The 20,260-nt window shown below is 51.6% G+C and overlaps 1 protein-coding gene across 6 annotated transcripts in view; it reads right to left on the reverse strand.

Moving 5' to 3' along the window:
• Window positions 1-20,260, reverse strand: part of LOC142875570 (WD repeat- and FYVE domain-containing protein 4-like) — a 303,723-nt gene that overhangs the window by 266,495 nt on the left and 16,968 nt on the right. For 5 of the 6 annotated variants that reach the window (XM_076010232.1, XM_076010230.1, XM_076010233.1 and 2 more), the window contains exon 2: window positions 58-308. In XM_076010232.1, coding sequence (XP_075866347.1) covers window positions 58-291 — 234 coding nt within the window. In that variant the 5' untranslated portion in view covers window positions 292-308. Of the gene's footprint in view, window positions 1-57; window positions 309-1,977; window positions 2,099-20,260 lie in introns of those variants that run through there. The other variant, XM_076010231.1, reaches the window with a different exon arrangement.

Raw genomic sequence — 20,260 nt, forward strand, 5'->3', positions numbered from 1 at the left:
ATCAGCCCCAAAGTGTCCCCTATATCAACTAACAATTTCAAAAATAATAATACTGACCTTTAGGAACAGAGGGAGAAGACTTAACAAGCTCTTCTGACGTTCATCCGGGTTCCCGTGAGTCAACTGCTCATACTCCAGAAACTGCCTTTCTAGCATGTCCCAGAGAGCCGTGGGGCCAGGCGGCCGCCCTCCGAGCGGGACCTCTGGCTGCACAACAGCAGGCTGGTCTCCATGTCTGGAACCTGGATCCTCGGTTCTGTCTTCAGCCTTTGAAAGACCTTCTGCCTCCATGCTTTCGCAAAGCAGATCTAAATTCAGAACAAGCACAATTGAAAAGTCCTGTCATGCCACTTCCTGTTACTCTGGTTGTGGGCCGAGGTACAGTACTCAGTCCAGTTCCTACTGAAGACGGTTCCTCTGAGAATCTGAAACTGACTAAACAGGAAGGCGTTTCTAAAAAAGGGATTCAGTTTAGATGTGATTAATACATATTGACAATCTAGCATGTTCCAGACACTGCACTGGCTCTCCACACAGACTCTCACAGAGACAGACAGACGGGCTTCCCGTTCTCTCTAGCTGAGTCAGGGAACCGACGGCGCCAAAGGCACACAGGCAGCTGGACATCAGGTTGAAATGCAGACCTTTAATACTGAAGTCTGCTTTTGTCTTCTCATTGCCCATGCTGCTTCTCTCTTAGAAGCCTGAGTAAATAAAAGAGACATGTAAATATTCACCAGTGTTAGTAGAAGCATGTAATTCTACATTTTAAACCATAACTTCCTTTTACCACCTGAGTCCAAAAGGACAGAGACTCCTCATTCTCTGCATTGTTTGGTTCACACTCAATATGTTTAGAGAACTTCGTCCTCAAAATGACCCTTTAAGCCCTGAGTTTACAGGAGAGGCTCCCGAAGCACACACAGGAGCAGCTGGTGCAAGCCGGGAGCCTCAAGTCAGTAGGCGCAAGAGCAAGGGCTTGTGGAGTGGATATAGCCAAACACTGGCCCACCAGATAGGCAACCTTAGGAGGCCTTTATTTGTGTCCTTGACTTTTCAACTGTCAAATTTTTAGGTGAGTTGTGATTGACTCACAGCAGAACAAAGGTTTGTTTGTTGTGTGTTTGTCTGGGGTGCAGTAAATTCTAAGGAGAAACTAGAAAGTTCAGGATCCCTTAAAGAAGCCCTCCCCAAACTCAATGTCACTGCATGGGGAACCCATCCTGGAGTCCAGCCAGCATGCGACAATCACAGGGTAGTGACCAGACAGAAGGACACGCAGAGCTGGGTCCCTAGTGTTTTGCCCTTAGCTACAGCAGCAGGGTGGCAGGTGGGGGCAGGTTACGCTTACTTTTAGCCCAACACACATGCCTTGTAGAAGAGGCGGGGCTTAGCTCCAGGGCGCCCTGCGAGGCTCACCATCCCCTCGGCTCTCCCTCAGCCCTGTGCGCAGAACCTCGCCTGCCTGGCTCCTCTCTGATCACAGACACTTCTACTCTCTCATTCCATTTTAAAAAATGTCTTTCTTATTACAAAAGCCATGTCAATTTATTGTCAAAAACTGGGAAGGAACATATCAGGAAGAATATAAAACTTGCCAATGCCCAGAAAAAATGACTGCTGACATTTCAGCTTTTATCTGTGAATATATAGTTTAATAAGAACATACCCATAATACTGCTGAAGCAGACTTTTTATTTATATTTTTATTTATACATCTGCTTTTGTTGGGTGTTTGTCTGTAGGCTTATGGGGGTTCTGTTTCCTTTTTGGGGTTGACCCTCAGGGGCAGGAGGGGCCGTTACTCACATCCTCAGCCCCTTCCCTGGCCTGGGCAGGCTCCCTCTGGCTTTGTTCCTTTATTCCTGGGACCTTCATTCCCCACTCCCATTTCCTTCTTCCCCACCCCACCACCCCACCCGCTCAATAGCTATTATTCCTCTAGCACAGGGCCTTAAAAAGCACAGCACACAGTACCTGATTTCTTCACACACGCATCTCAAGCCACCAAATGATCTTCCGCATCTTTTCTGTCTTACCCTTCCACTCAGCATTACGTCTTCAGACCTAACCACGTGGCTCTGCGTTTGCCAGGTTCATTTCCTCTAACTGCTGCCTCGTGTTCCAAAGGGGTATCACGTGCCTATTTCCCTTATTGGCTGTTACAGTGACAGAAGGCTAAGTTACCCACGACTTCCGGTGCTGCGCGCAAGGCTGCGGTGGACAGACCCGCGTGTGGCGACTCTGCATATGTCCCCGGAGCAGCAGAGCTGAGTCGAGGGTTTATACGTGCTCCATTCAGCCAAGCACCACCAGCTCACATGCCTCCAGAAAGCTGGCACCAGAACACCATGGCGCAGGGCCTCTGATGGCTCTTGGGTCACCTCATTGCCACCCCTGCTTGGCACCACACAGCTTTCCAATGTTTGCTAATCTGATTGACGGAAAGTAAGCCCTCACTGTCATTTGAATGTTCATTTCTGTAAAGGTATGAGCAACTCTTTACATGCCTACTGGCCTTTTGGAGTTCCTTCCCTATGAACTGACTATTCACAACCTTTGCTTACGTTTTCTTTACTTGCCTTTTTTTTTTTTTTGAGACAGAGTCTCGCTTTGTTGCCCAGGCTAGAGTGAGTGCCGTGGCGTCAGCCTAGCTCACAGCAACCTCAAACTCCTGGGCTCAAGCAATCCTCCTGCCTCAGCCTCCCAAGTAGCTGGGACTACAGGCATTCGCCACCATGCCCGGCTAATTTTTTATATATATATGTTAGTTGGCCAATTAATTTCTTTCTATTTATAGTAGAGACAGGGTCTCGCTCTTGCTCAGGCTGGTTTCGAACTCCTGACCTTGAGCAATCCGCCCGCCTCGGCCTCCCAGAGAGCTAGGATTACAGGCGTGCGCCACCGCGCCCGGCCTACTTGCCTTTTTTTATTGCTTTGCAAGAGTATAGTCTAGAAGCTGGTCCCTTATTGGTTTTAAAAAATGTAAATATCTTCTCTTGATCCATTTTTCTTATAAATTAGTTTGCAGCTTTTCTGACAAAACAACATACAACGAATATTTTCCACATCATTTAAGATCCTCAATGCCTTCATTTTTAATGGCTGTGTGGTAGCCATAGAGTAATGTTGATGGTTTATTTAATAATCCTGTACACTTAGACATTTAAATGGTATCTGATTATTCACTACTATCAAATATATTATAATGGCAGTCCTCATGTCTAAGTCTTTCCATATATTCATGATTAAACAACATAATATAGTCTTAAGTTTCTAAAAGGAAATAGCTAGGTGTAATGGTAGGTAAAGTTTTCAGGCTTTTGATTCACATTTCCAAGTAGCCTCTCCTAAAAGACCATGTTAATGGACAGTCCTCCTACCGTAAGCGTGTAAGTGTATAAAACTTCGCACTTTCTTGCTTATTACCATTTTTTTAAGTCTTGCTGATTTAAGGAAACTAAAGCAAATGCCCTCCTTTGCTTCCCACCGTGCGTCTGCTGCGGAGAGAGGGCGGAGCACGGCTCTGCCTGCCCGCCGCGTGGCCTCCTCCGTGGCTCCCCGCGCCGCTGCTCTGCAACCAGGCTCCAGCGAGCTCTCATTTCTGGGTTCCTCAAGGTCTCAGCTTTCCCCCATGGCACCCTTTGCACTCAGATGTCGAGTGTGGATAATGAGAAAAAGCAGGCGAGTGCAAAGGGTTAAGTACCCCTGAGAGCCACATGTCCACTGAGTGTCAGCTCTGTGAAGGCAAGGGTGTTGCGCCCCTAATGGTGACTGGCACAGAGCAAATGCTGCATAAAATGTTAGTGAATAAATGAATGAAAATATAAGTTAATCAACAAATAGATTACCCTATGTGCTATGGCCCCTAAATCTCTCTCCCTCCCTAGCCCAGGCCCCTCTCTAGAGCAAATTATTTTTTCTCACTCCAAGATTCTTGTATTTCTCCCAGACTCTGATAGTCACCATGTCCCGATCAAACTGCCATCCCAGGCACCAACAGAGCCCGCCCCAAGCCTGGCCCAGAGCCACCCAACCCACTGGGTGGCTGTGACAGCCCAGCGCAGTGTTGTTTCTATCACACAAAATTCATTTCGTGCCACACCTGCAGGCGCTGCTAGCCGGCTCACTCTGTGCCACATGCCCTGCCTTCAGGACAGGCCAGCGGCAAGTCAACGCGACCACCAGGTCAGGATACAACACTGCAACGAGCAGGAACGAAGCCTTCCTACCCAAGGGAAGGACCTGAAGCCACCTCAGACCTTCGGCTGTGTAGAGCTGTGTCTGTTCACTGGTGTAAAACACTCAACTCTCTTGAACAGAGAGCTCTGGAAAGCAAGAATCTCAAACAAGCGCGGATCCGCGAAACGCGTGGCGGTGCGTCTGACGCAGGGCCCAGCTGTGGCTGCGCCGCCTGCTCTTCTGCCCATCACTGATCACTCACCACCCGCTTCGGTTTCATTTGGAAAGGGAAGGAAGCAGAGCCGCAGCCTCTCGGGCCTGTGTGAAGAGCCACGGCAGGGCCCGGTGTGAGTGGCGGCAGCCACCCCACGCCAGCGCGCGCACAGGCCGGTCAGGGCCAGGGCCGGGGGCTGCGCAGGGCTGGGCCGGCCGGGCTGAGCAGGTGACTGGCGCACCTGCCCGCACACAAGATCTAAGGGGGCACCAAAAAGGAACGATTTAATGCAGTATTTCTAAAAATCAAAATTAACACCGAAAACATCTGTGATGAAAAAAATACCAATTTCAAATAGACAGGATCCAACCCTGCACTTGCACAACCCTCCCCACCTACGCTGGCCTCCCCCTGTGGGAATTCGAGCTCAGGGCATTTTTCACAAAAATCAACAAGTTAAACAAATACCACTTCTGGGCCGGGCTCCAGGGGATTCTGCTGTCACGGCAGTCAGTCACGGAGGGGCTCCCAGCCAGACGCCGGAGCAGACGGCTGGGCTCTGCGAGCAATGTGCTTATGCCAGGCGAGGACACCCACCCTGCCACCATCCACACCTGTAAAATGGGGATGGCAACAGGTCCTCCTGTTAGGGCGCCTTGAGGATTACTCAGGGCTCAGCACAGATCACTGCCGGGACGGGGAACTGGCATTTTCCAGCATCTACTTGGTGCAGGCATTTGTGTGCACCTCTTTGTTCAGTCCTCCTACCTTCCAGTAGGAGCTAGCAGCCTCTGCCCATGGAGGGCACTGAGGAAGAAGCAGAGAGGTGACTTTCCTGGCCCCATCACCTGAGCAGGAGTCACCCCAGGTCTGTGGACAGCCCGGGCTTTGCTGCCCAGCACAGCACCAGCAGCTCGCTCAGGGCTGAGGGCAGAGAGAAGGCCCTGCAGAGCTACGTTACCAGGCCACGCGGGCTGGGGCAAGGCCCGCCTCCCTGGAAAGGCTTCTTGCAGAGGGGCTGTTACGGGAGGGGTGGAGGGAAAGGCGTCCTTGGCAGAATGAGAGGACCGGAGAATGCAGGGAGTCCCAGGGCCTCCAAAAAAAGACAAGGCCCCTCCTCTCTGCTAGCGGTGCTAGTCCCCAGCTTGGGTCGGCCCAGGGCATGCACCACTCCAGCCCGGTTTTGTCAGGGCTCCTCTACGTCTACAACCAGTCCACAACCAGCAGGCCCGAAGCCCTGCTTTCCAGCAGGAGAAACTTGCCCGTCACAGCCACAGGGCAGAGGGGCAGTGGGGCCAGGATGGGAGTCCCGGGGCAGGGATCTAGGCCCAGCTGGGCCCCGTGGGGTCTTAACCGAGTTACTCCCCCTCTCTGGGACTTGGCTTCTCCTCATCTACATGCTCAGGTGATCTCAGCTCCACTCTGTGTCCTTCACACGCTGACGACAGAAGGGGTGCGGGACGGTCAGATGGCTGGAGGGCCCCACGTGGGCAGACAATTGCAGGCTGTGTGTGTGAGGGGCGTGGGGCAGGGATGGGGTCCACATCTGGGGAACCAGGTGGCAAGCCTGCAGTGACCCCGAGAGGGAGAGCAGGCCTGTGACCTCAGCAGCACCAGAGCTAGGAGCAGCCACACAGGCCCAGCTCTCTGGGCGTCACTGTGCACCACCCCCACTCGCCCACCCTGTGAGGACAGGCATCGTCAGAGCTCTGCGTGGAACGACCCACAGGGCACCCGTGCGCAGCTGCCCCGCTAAGGGTGCACCTGGGGCACGAAGCAGCTGCTGGGGTGCTGATGTTCTGGCTGCTAAATAAACATGTTGGCTGCGTGTCTGCAGACAGGTAGGAGTCTAAGGACATGAGATGTGACCTAGCAGCCCTTGAAAGTAGGATGACAAGAAGCTATTATGGGGGAAGCTCTCCCGGAGCAAGAAGGCACATGGAGTGACCCGAAGGGGTAGGTCGGAGGGCAGCCTGGGACTCAGCGCACTCTAAAGAGAAGCTGGGGCCTGGAAGCAAAGAGTTGCTCTGATAAAATTAAAGATTAAAATCCTTTCTGCCTTTCTTGTCAGCGTCTATGACTATTCTCATTTCCGGATTATAAACTCCAGGTGCAGAAACTGCCTATTCGCCACCCACATGATGGGCCACAGCCCCGAGGCCCTGGAGCAGGGGAGGCCTCTAAACCAGATGATACAGCAACGTCTCGTGCGCGCCTGCAAATGGGCTATTTTCCTTTCCATTCAAAACTCAGCGCCTCACTGCGTTTCAGCAGATGCAAACATGCTTGCCCCTGATTTCAGCAAGGTCCTGGCTTCAACCTTGAGCTGCCAGACAAAAATAACAAAGCTATTCCTGTCCCAAAAATGTGAGCGGGTGGGGCTAGGCCTTGCTTTCTTTGGCCCCACCATTTCAAATGAACAAGGAGAGCTTACAAGTTAAAATCAAATTGAAAAGGAGGCTGGGAAGATAGAAGTAAACTATGAACTCTGAATGCTCTGTGCAAATCTGACTCCACAGCTGATATAGTCAGAAGTACCAAGGTGGACAACAGCATTAAAGTTAGGAAAATGACAATTAAATGAGATAGCAGGATACACCTATTAGAACATCTTCAACAAATAAACAAATATTGATAATACCAGTATTGGCAAAGGTGCATAGTGACCCAACTCTCACCCTTGCCAGTGGGAATGCAAAATGGTATCTCCACTCTGGAAGACAATTTGGCAATTTCTGAGAAAATGAAACATATACCCAGCTAATTCCACTCCTTGCTATTTACCCTAGAGAAATGGAAACTTATGTTCATACAAAAACCTACATATGAATGTTTATAGAAGCTCTATTCATAGCTACCAAAACCTAGCAGCACAATTCACAATTGCAAAGATGTGGAAACAACCCAAGTCCCCATCAATACATGAGTGGATTAATAAAATGTGGTATATGTATACCATGGAGTACTATTCAGCTATAAGAATCAACGGTGATATAGCACCTCTTGTATTTTCCTGGATACAGCTGGAACCCATTCTACTAAGTGAAGTATCCTAAGAATGGAAAAATAAGCACCACATGTACTTACCAGCAAATTGGTATGAACTGATCAACACCTAAGTGTGCATGCAGAATTAACATTTATCTGGTGTTGGGCAGATGGTGGGGGGAGGAGGGGATGGGTATATATATACATAATGAGTGTGATGCGCACCGTCTGGGAGATGGGCACGCTTGAAGCTCTGACCCGAGGGGGGAGGGGAGGCAAAGGCAATATACATAACCTTTACATTTGTACCCCCATAATATGCTGAAATAAAAAAGAAAAAAAACAAAAAACAAAAACCTACATATGAATGTTTACAGAAGCTCTATTCATAGCTGCCAAGACCTAAAAAAAAAGCCAAAGTCTCTCAAGAGGTGAAGGAATAAACAAACTCGGCATATCCATACAATACTCGGCATATCCATACAATACTTCTTGGCAACAAGAAGGAACATACTACGGAGACACACAGCAACCTAGATGGACCGCAAATGCCTTATGTTGAGAGACGGGCGCCCATCTCAGAAGGCTGCATCGTGTCCTATTCCACTTACACAGCCTTTTAGACAAGGCAAACAGAGGCAGAGAGAAGGCCAGTGTTTGCCAGGGATTGCATTTAAGCAATGTATCCTGACTATGTTTGTCAAAAGTGTACACTTAAAAAGTAAATTGCTTTTATGTAAATTATACCTCAATAAACCTGAGTTTAAGGGAACAAATGTCCTGAAGTTGAAAGAGAACTGATGGAAAAGCAGGGTTTTGGTCCCTTGGCCTCAGTTTTTATCCCGTACAATGGAGATATAAACACATACTTAATCACATTAACAACTCCCCTTGCTGAGAGCTAACTTTAAAGTAGCTCTGCCTTTTCCTCTCTCTGTGTATCATCTCTCTTTGTCTTCACAACACCATCCCTAGAGGGAGCAAACAGTAGCAGGATTTTACAGGTGTGGAAACAAGGCTCAGAGAGGTTGCATGGCTTCCCGGGGGTCACACAGCAAGTTCTGACTCCAAAGCCCGCAACTCCTCCTTAACCACACTCCCTCCTCCCCAGAGCACCAAGGCTGGGCACAGGATGGGGACTCCTGTGACTACAAGCCACACTCAGAGGAGGGCTCACTCAGGGCCCTTCCCAGGACTCGGTCAAGCGCAGAGACTGCTCCCTAAGTTCCCACCCACTTCTGCATTCAATTAAAAAGACTATACTTATCCTTGACAATTTTATCAAATTGGCTACACTAACAGACAAGGTGGGTCAACTATAAAAAGTAAAAGAATACCCAAAAGCATTGAAAGCAGAGACACAAATCCTTGTACACCCATGTTCATAGCAGCACTATTCACAATAGCCAAGGGAGAGAAACCACCCAGTGTCCAAGTGCCCATCGGTGGTAGAATGAATGGCAAACAAAATGTGTGTGTGTGTGTGTGTGTGTGTGTGTGTGTGTGTGCGCGCGTGCATAGAAGGGCTGTCCAAGAGTATCCAAACATTGTTAATATACTTTTCATATTACATAGCTGGATGCTTTCCAGACAGACCCCATGTACACATATAGGTACACACACCAGAATATTATTCAGATTTAAAAAGGAAGGGAATTCTGACACACATTACAACATGGATGAACCTTGAGGGCATTATGCTAAATGAAATAGCCAGTCACAGAAGGACAAACACATAATGACACTTATATGAGGGACCTCGAGGGGCTGAGGAAGGGGAGAATGGAGAATTAGCATTTGATATTGGGCACCAAGTTGCAGTTTGGGAAGATAAAGAAGTCCTGGAGACAGATGGTGGTGATGGCTATAAATGTACTTAATGCCACTGAACTGTACACTTAAAAATGGTTAAGATGGTAAATTTTACGTTTTGTACATTTTGCCACAATTCATAAGTAAAATAGATAAGGTATAAGTTAAAGGAAGAGGGTACAATTCATCCAGTTTAATGACCACAGTAAAATAACAGTAATTGGCCCCATTGAGTGCTTGCTCCACACTGGGTGCTGAGCCAAGGCTTTGCATGCATAAATTGATTTAATTCTCTCAAAAGCCGAGGGCACAAGGACTGTTATGAGCCCCAGACACACCCTCAGGAGGGAGGAGGAAACAGTCACCGTGAGTTTGAGCCGCATGCCTAGGCATGCTCATAGCTGGTATTTTCAGGGGTGTGATATGAATTCCCTTCCTTTCTGGCCTGCGACTACAGTAGCCTTTGCCACACACATGGCATTGTGCTGGAAGGACTGTGGGGAAATCAACTGCGGAGGACCTGTATTCCACTCCTGGGTTAGCTCTGGGCAGAGAGAACAGCTGTCACACAGAAGGGGGACCCAGTGAGACTCACTGACAAGATCAGAGAAAGTAGGAGATGGAAGTAGCTTGGAGAACACAGGCTCTGAGAATTTGCAGCAAGAGGGCAAGAGCACTGGAATTCCTGTAGGATGTGGCATAGGGCCCCAGAGCATAGTCTGCACAATGTACAGAGCAAAGGAGGACCGGGTAGACATGGAGACCAACGATAATGGAAAGATGGTCTTGAGTCTTCCATGTGGGCCCCTGAGGAAAGAGCTGATAGAAGGTCACAATGCCCTGAGACTTCCTTTGGCATGACCCGCTTGGCTAGCAGCCAGCCTTCAGGTTGGCACCTTCAGCATAAAACTGGCCCTCCTGGAGAACCCAATCCTGAAAGAAGTTGTCCTAAAACTTCAGTATGCATCAGCATCACCTGAAGAGACTGTGAAAACCCAGATTACTGGGCCCCAGACCAAGAGTTTCCGATTCAGTAGGTCTGGGGTGGGGCCCAAGAATTTGTGTCTTTAACAAGTTCCCAGGAGGTACTAAGGCAGCTGGTCCAGGGACCACACAGTGAAGACCACCACCCAAGGAGATGACTTGGAGAGGGACTTTTGAAGCAGAAATGTCTTATCATCTATATATTTTTTATTTCGGCATATTATGGGGGTTATCATCTATATTTTATCTAGCAGTACTGCAAAGCCTGACCACCCCTCATTGCCACCCCAGACAGTGGACCTAGAGAACCAGCCTGAAAGCGCGTGTAGGAGAATGAAGTGGCTCGGGGAAGCGGGAGCCCAGCCTTGCACAATAGCACCGTTTGGCCCACACGATGATTCTACAAGGAGGATACTAGGGATGCTCCTGTCTGATGAAGAAACTGAGGCTAGGAGCTTGGGCCTGCAGCTCACTGAGGCCCAGGTCTGTCTGTCTCCAGAGCCCCTTCACCACTCTACCTGTCCTGGTTGTCCAGACCCCCTAAAACTGTCCTCTTCCCACCCTCCCCTGAAAAGAAAGTCCTCGCCCAAATCAGTGCCACAGTAACTGAGGGCCCAAGCTCTGCTGCATACACATGTGTGGTGCAAAGGGGACAGGAGGGACGCTGAGACATTAAAAATAGGTCTCTTTGCTTCTGCCCCTGCTGGCTTCAAGGTTCCCATGCTGCCAGCCCCCAAACCGGAAATCTCCGGACACTGAACAGGTAAGCTCCTTCTCTGCCTGCTCTCTAGGGACGGCCGCGACCATGCCCCATGGCTTCCCCTTGGCCACCCTGAGAGCCCTGTCCGTGGACACTCTTCTCCCTCCACCTCCCAAGTCCCTCCCTCATGCTGCCACCGCACCACGAGGCAAGTACCAGGCGAGTGCACATGGAGGAACGGCAAGCGCGGGTCAGGGTCAGCTCCGCAGCGGCTCTCCGGGGCCTGAGCGCACAGGCGGGGTTTGCGCGAAGCTGCCGAGTCGCCGGCATTTAAGAGCCATCTCTACTCTGTCCCCAGAGCTGCCAGCAGATTGCCTGTGGACACTCTTAGCTGCGTCTCCAGCCTGCTCTTCAGATTCCAGACTTGCCAGCCCCCACAACTGCGGGAGACAATTCCTTAAAAGGGACTTCTCTCTGCGTACACACGAGTACGCGCGCACACGCGAGCGTGAACACGTCCTGCTGCTCCGTTTCTCTGCGGAGCCCTCACTGACGCAGCATGGCAGAGCCCTTCATGGCCACGTCTGTCCACATATCCCGTCAGCACTTACTGAGCCGGTGCCAGTGGCAGGCACAGTCTAACTGTGCCTTCTTAGACACAGGTGGTGCAAGAGGAGCCACATTGGGACTGGGGTTCCAATCTGTCTCCCCAGCTGAGGACAAACAAAACAAAGACTGAGCATGAAACTGGACAACAGACTCTCAAGAGAGGTTTTCAGTAACACACCAGAAGTGGGTGAAGACCTCTTGCTATCTCCCTGATGCTCCTAGTGGAAGCTGCTGCTCAGAAAGGGCATTTCATTAAAATCTAGTTTTGATCTGCACAAACAAGGACCACCAGCTACAGAGCTGGAACAGGACTATGTCACAGGGACCTTGTCACTGCTGCGGCCCAAGGCCTTGTACTTTAGCACTCTCAGGGGCAGGAGAATGACATAAGAGCATTTTGAAATTCCAAGGAATTTATGCTATCTGCCAGGCCAGAAGAGGGAAGCATCGTGTGCAGATAAAATTGGGATCGGGCTTCAAGCCCTGGGTTCTGGTCCCAGCTCCTAATTCAGTGACCTATGTAGTCTCAGAAGTGACTCTCCAAAAGCCAATCCTCTTCTGAAGAAGGTGCTGCTGGGAAATGCCATGCGGTGGCCTGCCGAGAAGCAGCCCACAGGAGGCGCTGTGTGGGGGCAGCACGGCCTTCTGCAGAGGCCCTCTCGGGAACAGGAGAACAAACGTGCGTGGAGCAGGTAGACAGGAGTGTCCCCTGGACACAGAAGGGCTTCTTGGAGAAGGCCAGGCAGGAAGCAAGCTCAGTGGGAGCAGCCACACAGCCTGGAGAGGCCACGAAACTTGGAGATGACCCAAAGGGGTGGAGAGTGGCTGGATGCGCCTGGAAACAGAGCGGCCGTCACCCCAGGCTGTACACCAGAACCAGCTGGAGGGCACGCTCCCTCAACACTGCAACGTAGCCGCCTGGGTGGGCCCCAGGCATGAGTCTTGGCCACAAGGTCTCAGGTGACAGCAACGTGTCCCCAGGCAAGGCAGGGAGCCTGGGAAGACGTGGTAAGCCAGTGGAGGGTGTTTAGCCAAGACCCCCCAACCCAGCTCTGCGACTCCCAGATAACTGTGGCCCAGAGAGGTAAGTAGCTTATGGACCACGCAGAGCTGGTGAGGGAGAGAACTAGTATGGGAGGCCGCCTCTAAGTCTTGCCTGCTTCAGAGCAGGCCCTGCTGTCAGAGGCCAGACATCAGCCCTGGGGTTACCTGTGAGCTGGGCGGAGGGGAGCTGAGGGTTCCAGGCCCACAAGCAGGTGGCTCAATGTATCCAAAAGTGGGCCCGTGAGCCTGGGCAGCATGGCAGCCTCTGCCTGACTCCGTGGTGAGAAACACCACCACCCTGAACCTAGGCCTTTTGGCCAGGCTGGCCCTCCCAGGCTCCAAGGGCAGCAGACCCTGAGCAGCCCAGCACAGATTCAAATCCTATCCTGCCCTTTCCTAACCTGTGGCCTTAGTGACTTAGCCTCGCTGAGCCGCTGTCTCTAGCTGTACAATGGAATCAATATCTTCCTTGCAAGGTTGTGGGAAGAATTAAGCGAGCGACTGTACATGAGAGGGTGTCTGGTACACACTAGATGTCCACAAAGTGCCCATTCCTCCTGCTTTGCCTACAGCCCCTCCCCCCAAGGCACTAGCAGCCAGCACACAGCCTTGCCCTCACTCCACACCCTGCTGCCTCGAGGTTCCTGAAATCTGCAGCACTTCCTGAGGGAGCCTGAGACCACATAACCCTTTGTGGGTGTGCTCTGGGGCCTTGGTCAGTCTTTAGGGTCCACGTTCAAGGTCAGGGTAATCTGCCCCAGTTCACTCTAGACCCTGTGTCTCTCCTGTGTCCTCTCCCCTCGGCCTGGCCACCACATCTGTCCAATCATAGGTTTTCTCACAACCAGCTGGTTTCTGTGGATGTCAGGACAAGGCCTTAGTGTGCAGGTGAGAATTTGGCCACCATGAGGACACAATGTAGAAACACAAGCAGGAAGGTGGTCCCTAAGTCTGCGAGCCTATGTCAAGGGGACACCATATTAGGAGCAGGTGGAAAAAGGGTTGCCCTGCAGACAGGGGTGGGAGGGCAAGAACTGGGCAGATGGAGCGGTTCCCTGTGGGACCTGCATGTCCAGCTTGTCCTTGGGGGGCACATTGCCAGGACCAGGGCATGGCCACTAGACTCGGCCTCATGGAGGACCCCAGCCATCAAGCCGGTGCTGCCCAAACCCCACCAGTTAGCAAGTGTCCCACCTCCTACATGGGCCAGGGCTGTGTGTGCCTATAGGCAGAGACCAGCAGAGCCTAGGGCCCTACACTTGCTCCAGATGACTCACAAGGAGAAGGCAGAAAGCTCAGGTTGTTTCCAAAAGTTCAGAAACTCCCCTGCGGAGTAAGATGGGAACTCTGATTGGCAGGAACCAGGCAGGTCCAGGCCCTCAAAACTTCCTTTTTCTGCTTCCAGTCTGCGCTGTGCTCCTGCAGGCACACACCTCTGCGGCTTTTGCAACAGGAACTCACAGTGTCCCCAGCGAGGAGCCACTTCTGTATCTCGGTATGTGTACAGACTTCCACATCGCCAAAAATGGCCAGGGAACATTTCCCCTGGCCAGACCCTCTTGGCTAAGTTACGGTTGAGCTACCACAATGGGCACAGAAACATGAGCTGGGGACAGCACAGGTCACAGGAAGCCTAGTCCCATTACCGGTGAGCCTCCCCAGTGTAGGAGCAATCTGCGGCTTGGTCTCACCGAAACATAAAGAAATGCACTCAAGTCAGAACAACCACAGATGAATGACCATCTATTAGCAGATAACAATGTTCTCTAATCTTAGAAAATCTGAAAGGTAGGCTTTATCATTCTCACTATACAGATGGGCAAAGTGAGACTCAGAGAAATTGAGACTCAGAGACAACAAGTAATGCATCTGAAATCAAACTGCTGACAACATCAGAATCAAGGTCGAACCTAGGTCCCCTCTGCCACCCTGGAGGGTGGCTTCACACAGAGGCCAACAGTGGTAAGAACATGCCCTGGGTCACCTTAGGTACTAGCTTGAAACTCCTCTTGCCTGTAGCACCCACAGGGGTTCCCTGGCTGGCCTTGCGAAGCTGCAGCTGAGCCCTGGCCATAGGAGTTCCAAGCCAGGCTGCTGTTTGGCCCTTGCTCACACCACACACAGGGAGATCCAGAACAGGACCCCATGGTCTTGCCATTGCCCAGGAAAGCAATGATCCCTGGGAGCCTCGAGGTCATGAGTCCAGCATGGCATGGGCACCCCCTGGCTATCACTCCCTCGACGGACACCAGCACTCCCAGCATTAGTCACTCACTCTCCAGGCTAAGCCACCAGGGCTGTGGCTCTCCTTGGCATGCTCTGTGTTGTGGGTCTTTGGATTACTGAAACATGGAAGGAGCAGAATCACCTGTGGTCCACACTCTGGACTCCAAAGCTGACAGTCAGGGGAGCAGCAGGGCAGGCACCGGGCAGGACGGTGCCGGCTATGGTGAGGAGGCTGTGGCCCAGCCTGGGCGCGGGGGCGTGGGGGTCTGAGAGTGCTTATCAGAATAAACGGTGCCCATGATGGGCACCGAAGGATAAATATGGGCTCTCTAGGCAAGTGGATAGGCACTCCAGGCAGCAGGAGCATTTGGGGAATGGTATGAGGCCCCGAGGAGAAGCTGGAGCAGAGGGGGCAGGGATGGGGTGAAGGCGTGCGCAGAGAGAGGGCCAGGAATGCCAGGCTTGTCCCGTGGAGCAGTCCTGGGAGTCACTGTGGGACTCTCAGCAGAGGGTGACACAGACAGTTTACAGCAGCCCCCTGTTAGATGCTGGGCCCGCCCAGGGGCCCAGATCGCACCGCCAGCTGCTCACAGCATGCTGGGAAGAGAAAGCAGGGAAAGGGATGCTCTAATACCACCCCTGAAAGGCGCCTGGGGAGCAGGGATCCAGCCCTGAGGGGCGGAGGGAGGAGCTGCCTACTGGGGGTGCAGTGGGGGCACTGGGAGAGGGTGGAAGAGGCTTCACAGAGCAGGCGCTCTGGAGAGGGAGCCAAAGGCTGGGCGGAGCCAGGCCGCTGCTGTGCGCTGGGAGGGCAGGGGTGGGGCTGCCCTGGCCCCCCAAACTCCAAACTCCAAACTCCAGGAGAAACAAAACTCCAGTGAGCGTTGCAACACCCTTTACCTCTCCGCAGTCACTTGCTCAGATGAGAAGGATGTTTACACATTTCCAGGGTGGCTCTGCTTGCCCGCACAAGCGTCCTATTTAGCTTATTACATTCAGGTGTAATTTAGTCAGAACACAAACACACAAATGACTAGTTAAACTCTGAAACCCACCTGGAGTTTGAGTTCCTGACTTGTAAGGAATTGAGCATCTCTCAATTCTCACGGCCCATCTAGACACAGCGAGCGAGGGCGCAGACCACCCACACCGTCCGCAGAGACGGGCTCACGCTCCGCCTCCCGTCCTGGACCGTCCGGGCAGAGCTGGACCCAGAGAAGTCTGCCTTTGGGTTATAATGAGAAAAAGAGACACTTTCAACTTTGCCTCATGGTGACTTTTCACCAAAGTGAAGAGCCAGGAAACAGTGCTGGCGGTGGGGAGGAAGGGGCTTCAGCCCCCAGCTGAGTCTCTTTGCCTCTCCGTGGCTCAGTTTCCCCACCTATAACATGAGGCATTTAATAGATGTTCCTTAAAGGTCCCATCTGCCAGTGAAGGCCTCAGATTTCTCCCCTGAGAGCTGAATATTTGTTCCACCAGAATGAGTCTCCCACAAACTTCCTAGTGTGCCAGGTGTATTTTTTAACCCAGACCTAATTCTTCCACATGCCTAGGAGATGGATGGGGAGGACGGCACCAAAGAGAACTGAAAGGAGCCAAGAGACCTCAGAATGCCACACAAGTGGGTGGGACAGGCAGCCCAGAGTGGGCCTGGCACCGTCCCCACTGCCCCCCCAGGCCATGGTAGGCCCCTGCCCCCAGGCTCCCCACCGTCCCCACTGCTCCCCCCCCCAGGCCATGGTAGGCCCCTGCCCCCAGGCTCCCCACCGTCCCCACTGCTCCCCCCCCCAGGCCATGGTAGGCCCCTGCCCCCAGGCTCCCCACCGTCCCCACTGCTCCCCCCCCCCAGGCCATGGTAGGCCCCTGCCCCCAGGCTCCCCACCGTCCCCACTGCTCCCCCCCCCAGGCCATGGTAGGCCCCTGCCCCCAGGCTCCCCACCGTCCCCACTGCTCCCCCCCCCAGGCCATGGTAGGCCCCTGCCCCCAGGCTCCCCACCGTCCCCACTGCTCCCCCCCCCCAGGCCATGGTAGGCCCCTGCCCCCAGGCTCCCCACCGTCCCCACTGCTCCCCCCCCCAGGCCATGGTAGGCCCCTGCCCCCAGGCTCCCCACCGTCCCCACCCACCCCACTCTGTCAGACTTCGGAGCACAGCTCCGTCACGCCAGCCCCTTGTTCAAGTGTGCTCAGTGGCCCTGGTCATGTGACCCAGCCTCCAAACCCCCTTCTTCCCTAACTTCCCACTGCAGCCCAGTGGGGTCTGGCCAAGCGCCCTGTTTGCTCACACCCAGACCCTGACTTTACTCAGCCTCCTCCCCAGCCTAGAGAAGCTGCTACTTCAGGGTTCGCATCCAAAGCCTGCAGCCTTCCAGCCAGAGCTGTGGCTGCCTCCCGGACAGAAGTAGCCCTGCCCTCTCCACTTTCCAGCTCCCACCGTCCTCCCAACTCGGGCCATCCTGTGATCGGACAGCAGCAGGGGACAGCCCTTCCCAGCCTTCAGCACTGCTTCCGCATGTTGGCTCTCTCAGTGACTGCAGCAGGACGGCGAGGGACACAGCAGGGCCCGGATGGCCCCACTGCAGGAGGAAAGGGAAGCTCCAGAGTGAAAGCCACGTGCAGGGACCCCAGGGTGGAGTCAGGCAGGCTCCACAGAAGTCCGCATCGTGTAGTTCCCAAATGAGCCACTTCCCCTACCTGCTGCCTGCAATTCTGGGCTCTCAGCACTTCCTCCCTCTCATTGCCGATACCACCACGCTGTCTCTTTCTCACTCTAGGATCCCCTCGGTTCTAAGTTTCTATCAATTATAAAATGACACAGTGATTCAAATAAAGTGCTATAGAAGGAAAAATCATCACATTAAATAAATACACACCTCAAAAATGAGACTACTCAGACACTTTCAATTGTGCGAGGAAAGAGGTATTTCTTGGAGTGATCTTTTAGACGGGTGATTGAGGGGCCCCTCCGCCAGGGAGGCCTAGAAAAGAGTCTCTCCCAGGGCGCCTGCCCCTGCAGCCCCTCTGCCCCGCCAGGGAGCCGGAGCGGGAGCGTGTCCCCATCTCGGTCGCCCTGTCAGGGTAAATGTGGCCCAGCCACAGGTGTGTGCAAGGAAAGACTAAAAGGAAATATCAGAACTTATGCTTCCATTGCACGGTAGCCGCCGTGGAGCTTCCCCCGTTGAATACCTGCCCGTCTGCCCGCCCGGACTCTCCCAGCTCCTTTCTTACCCTCCGCACTCCTCAGAGACAGTGGCGGCGCCCCCACGCCGCCAGCCGAGCGCCAGCGCCGCTGCACACGCGCCGGATGTGAACCAGTCGTGAGGAGCCTTGTGACTCAGGACCCACAGTCCCCAGCCGCTGCGCCCTTTGAATTGCAATCCTCCTCCCTCTCCCACAGGACACACTTCCTGGGGCAGAGACACTGGAACACAGCCGCAGGGGCCTCCTCCCTGCCTCTGCCACGCGCACCGCCCACCCTGTTGTCCTCCACGCATGGGGCTACTCTGCTCTGGATTCGTTCAGCACTCAGGGTCGGGGAAGCCCTGTGGGTTCTCTGCAGCACGATTTGACGTTATCAGCTCCCTGTATGTTCCGGCCAACCTCCACACAGTCCCGTTACGTGCACACATACCTTTATTTATCTTCCCCTATGTCCTATGTATCTCTTTATATTTTGTGCATATCCTTTTAAAAGCTGATATTAGAATGCTACTGAGAAATTTTCTATTATTACATGAAAAACACAAAAATCAATAAGTGTTAAGGTTACATATATTGCCCATGCCCCACTCCCCCCCCCTCAAGTAAGAGCTTCAGGCGTGTCCATCCCCCAAATGTTGCACATCATACTCATTGTGGTTGTATATATCCATCCCCTCCTCCCCCCTCTCATCCTCCCAACACACCCGATGAATGTTACTCCTATATGTCCACTTAGGTGTTGATCCATTAATACCAATTTTCTGGTGAGTACCTGTGGTGCTTGTTTTTCCATTCTTGAGATACTTCACTTAGTAGAATGGGCTCCAGCTGTATCCAGGAAAATACAAGAGGTGCTATATCACCATTGTTTCTTAAAGCTGGGTAGTACTCCATGGTATACATATACCACATTTTATTAATCCACTCATGAATTGATGGGCACTTGGGTTGTTTCCACAGCTTTGCAATTGTGAATTGTGCTGCTATAAACATTCGAGTGCAGGTGTCTTTTTCATAAAGTGACTTTTGATCTTTTGGGTAGATGCCCAGTTCCTTCAACTCTTTAATGGCAGTGTTGTCTACTGCAAAGTGCATGGGCTTTCAAATTAGGTGGAACGAGGATCACATCCCTGTTTAGCCACTTAGTATCTGAGGGCAAAGGATCATACGTCTCTGAGTCTCCACTTTCCCATATATAAAATGCAAATAATGAAACTGATCTCGTGGTGAGGATTAAATGAGACTGCAAATACCCAGTCTCTGGCGTGATCTGAGAAACCAAAATAAATGCCCTTACTAAGATGGACCCTAAGGTTAAGGAAACAAAAAGTTTCCTATGGGCTGAGGGCTAAGGGCTCAGCTGGCATGGCAACTCCCTAAATTCCTATGGCTGCAAGAAAATCCACCTTTTGCTGAACTCCCTAATGATATAGCAGCTACCATGAAAAATGCCAGACCCTTCCTGACTCTGATTACAACCCAGACCCTACAACTCTGATTGGACTGAGCACCAGCCTTACAGACATTCTTCTCTGATAAACAACTACAGACTTCAAACCAGTTTTGGCCAATTTAGAGAAACTGTGTATAAACTGTCTTTGTGTCCTATGGTTCACCTTTTGATGTAAAGAGCCAAATTACACTTCATTCTAACACTAAAACCCCAAAGTGAACATGAAATGTATGTTTCACATATGTTTACTCATTGTGTATGTACTTGACTCCTCTCATAAACATATAGATTTTCCCCCAAAACCTGACGAATATGTATGACTCTGTTGTGTAATATGGACCTTATGAGGTACAAAGCCCGACTTGATCTTTTCCTTTCAAAGAGAGAGCACTTCCAGTACAGGCCAGAGACTGCCTCTTCCCAGTCTGCAAACTGATACCACCAATAAAGCTCTCCTGTCTGCTATTTAGCCATCCTGGGGGTCCTTTGGATGACACTAGTGTATTGTAGATACTAAACTCATTCTTCTGAGCTTGTATACTTTCTTTCTTTTTGGAATTATTTTTAACAAGTAACTTTTCACTTCTCCAACTTCTCATTCTTCTTGAACTGTGTTCTCCATCAAAGCCTCTAATCACGTAACAAGAATTATCATTACTCCAAAGGGTGCTGTCCAATAGAAATACAAAGCTGGCCACAAATTCAACCCACAGGTGTAATCTTAAATCTTCAGTAGCCACATTAAAAAGGAAAAATAAATAGGTTAAATTAATTTTTAAAATATATTTATTTAACCCAATATATCCAAAATATTTTTAATATGTAATCAATGTTTTTGGATATTTTACAA

The sequence above is a fragment of the Microcebus murinus genome, chromosome 14 (genome assembly GCF_040939455.1).
Source record: "Microcebus murinus isolate Inina chromosome 14, M.murinus_Inina_mat1.0, whole genome shotgun sequence".
NCBI classification, from domain to species: domain Eukaryota; kingdom Metazoa; phylum Chordata; class Mammalia; order Primates; family Cheirogaleidae; genus Microcebus; species Microcebus murinus.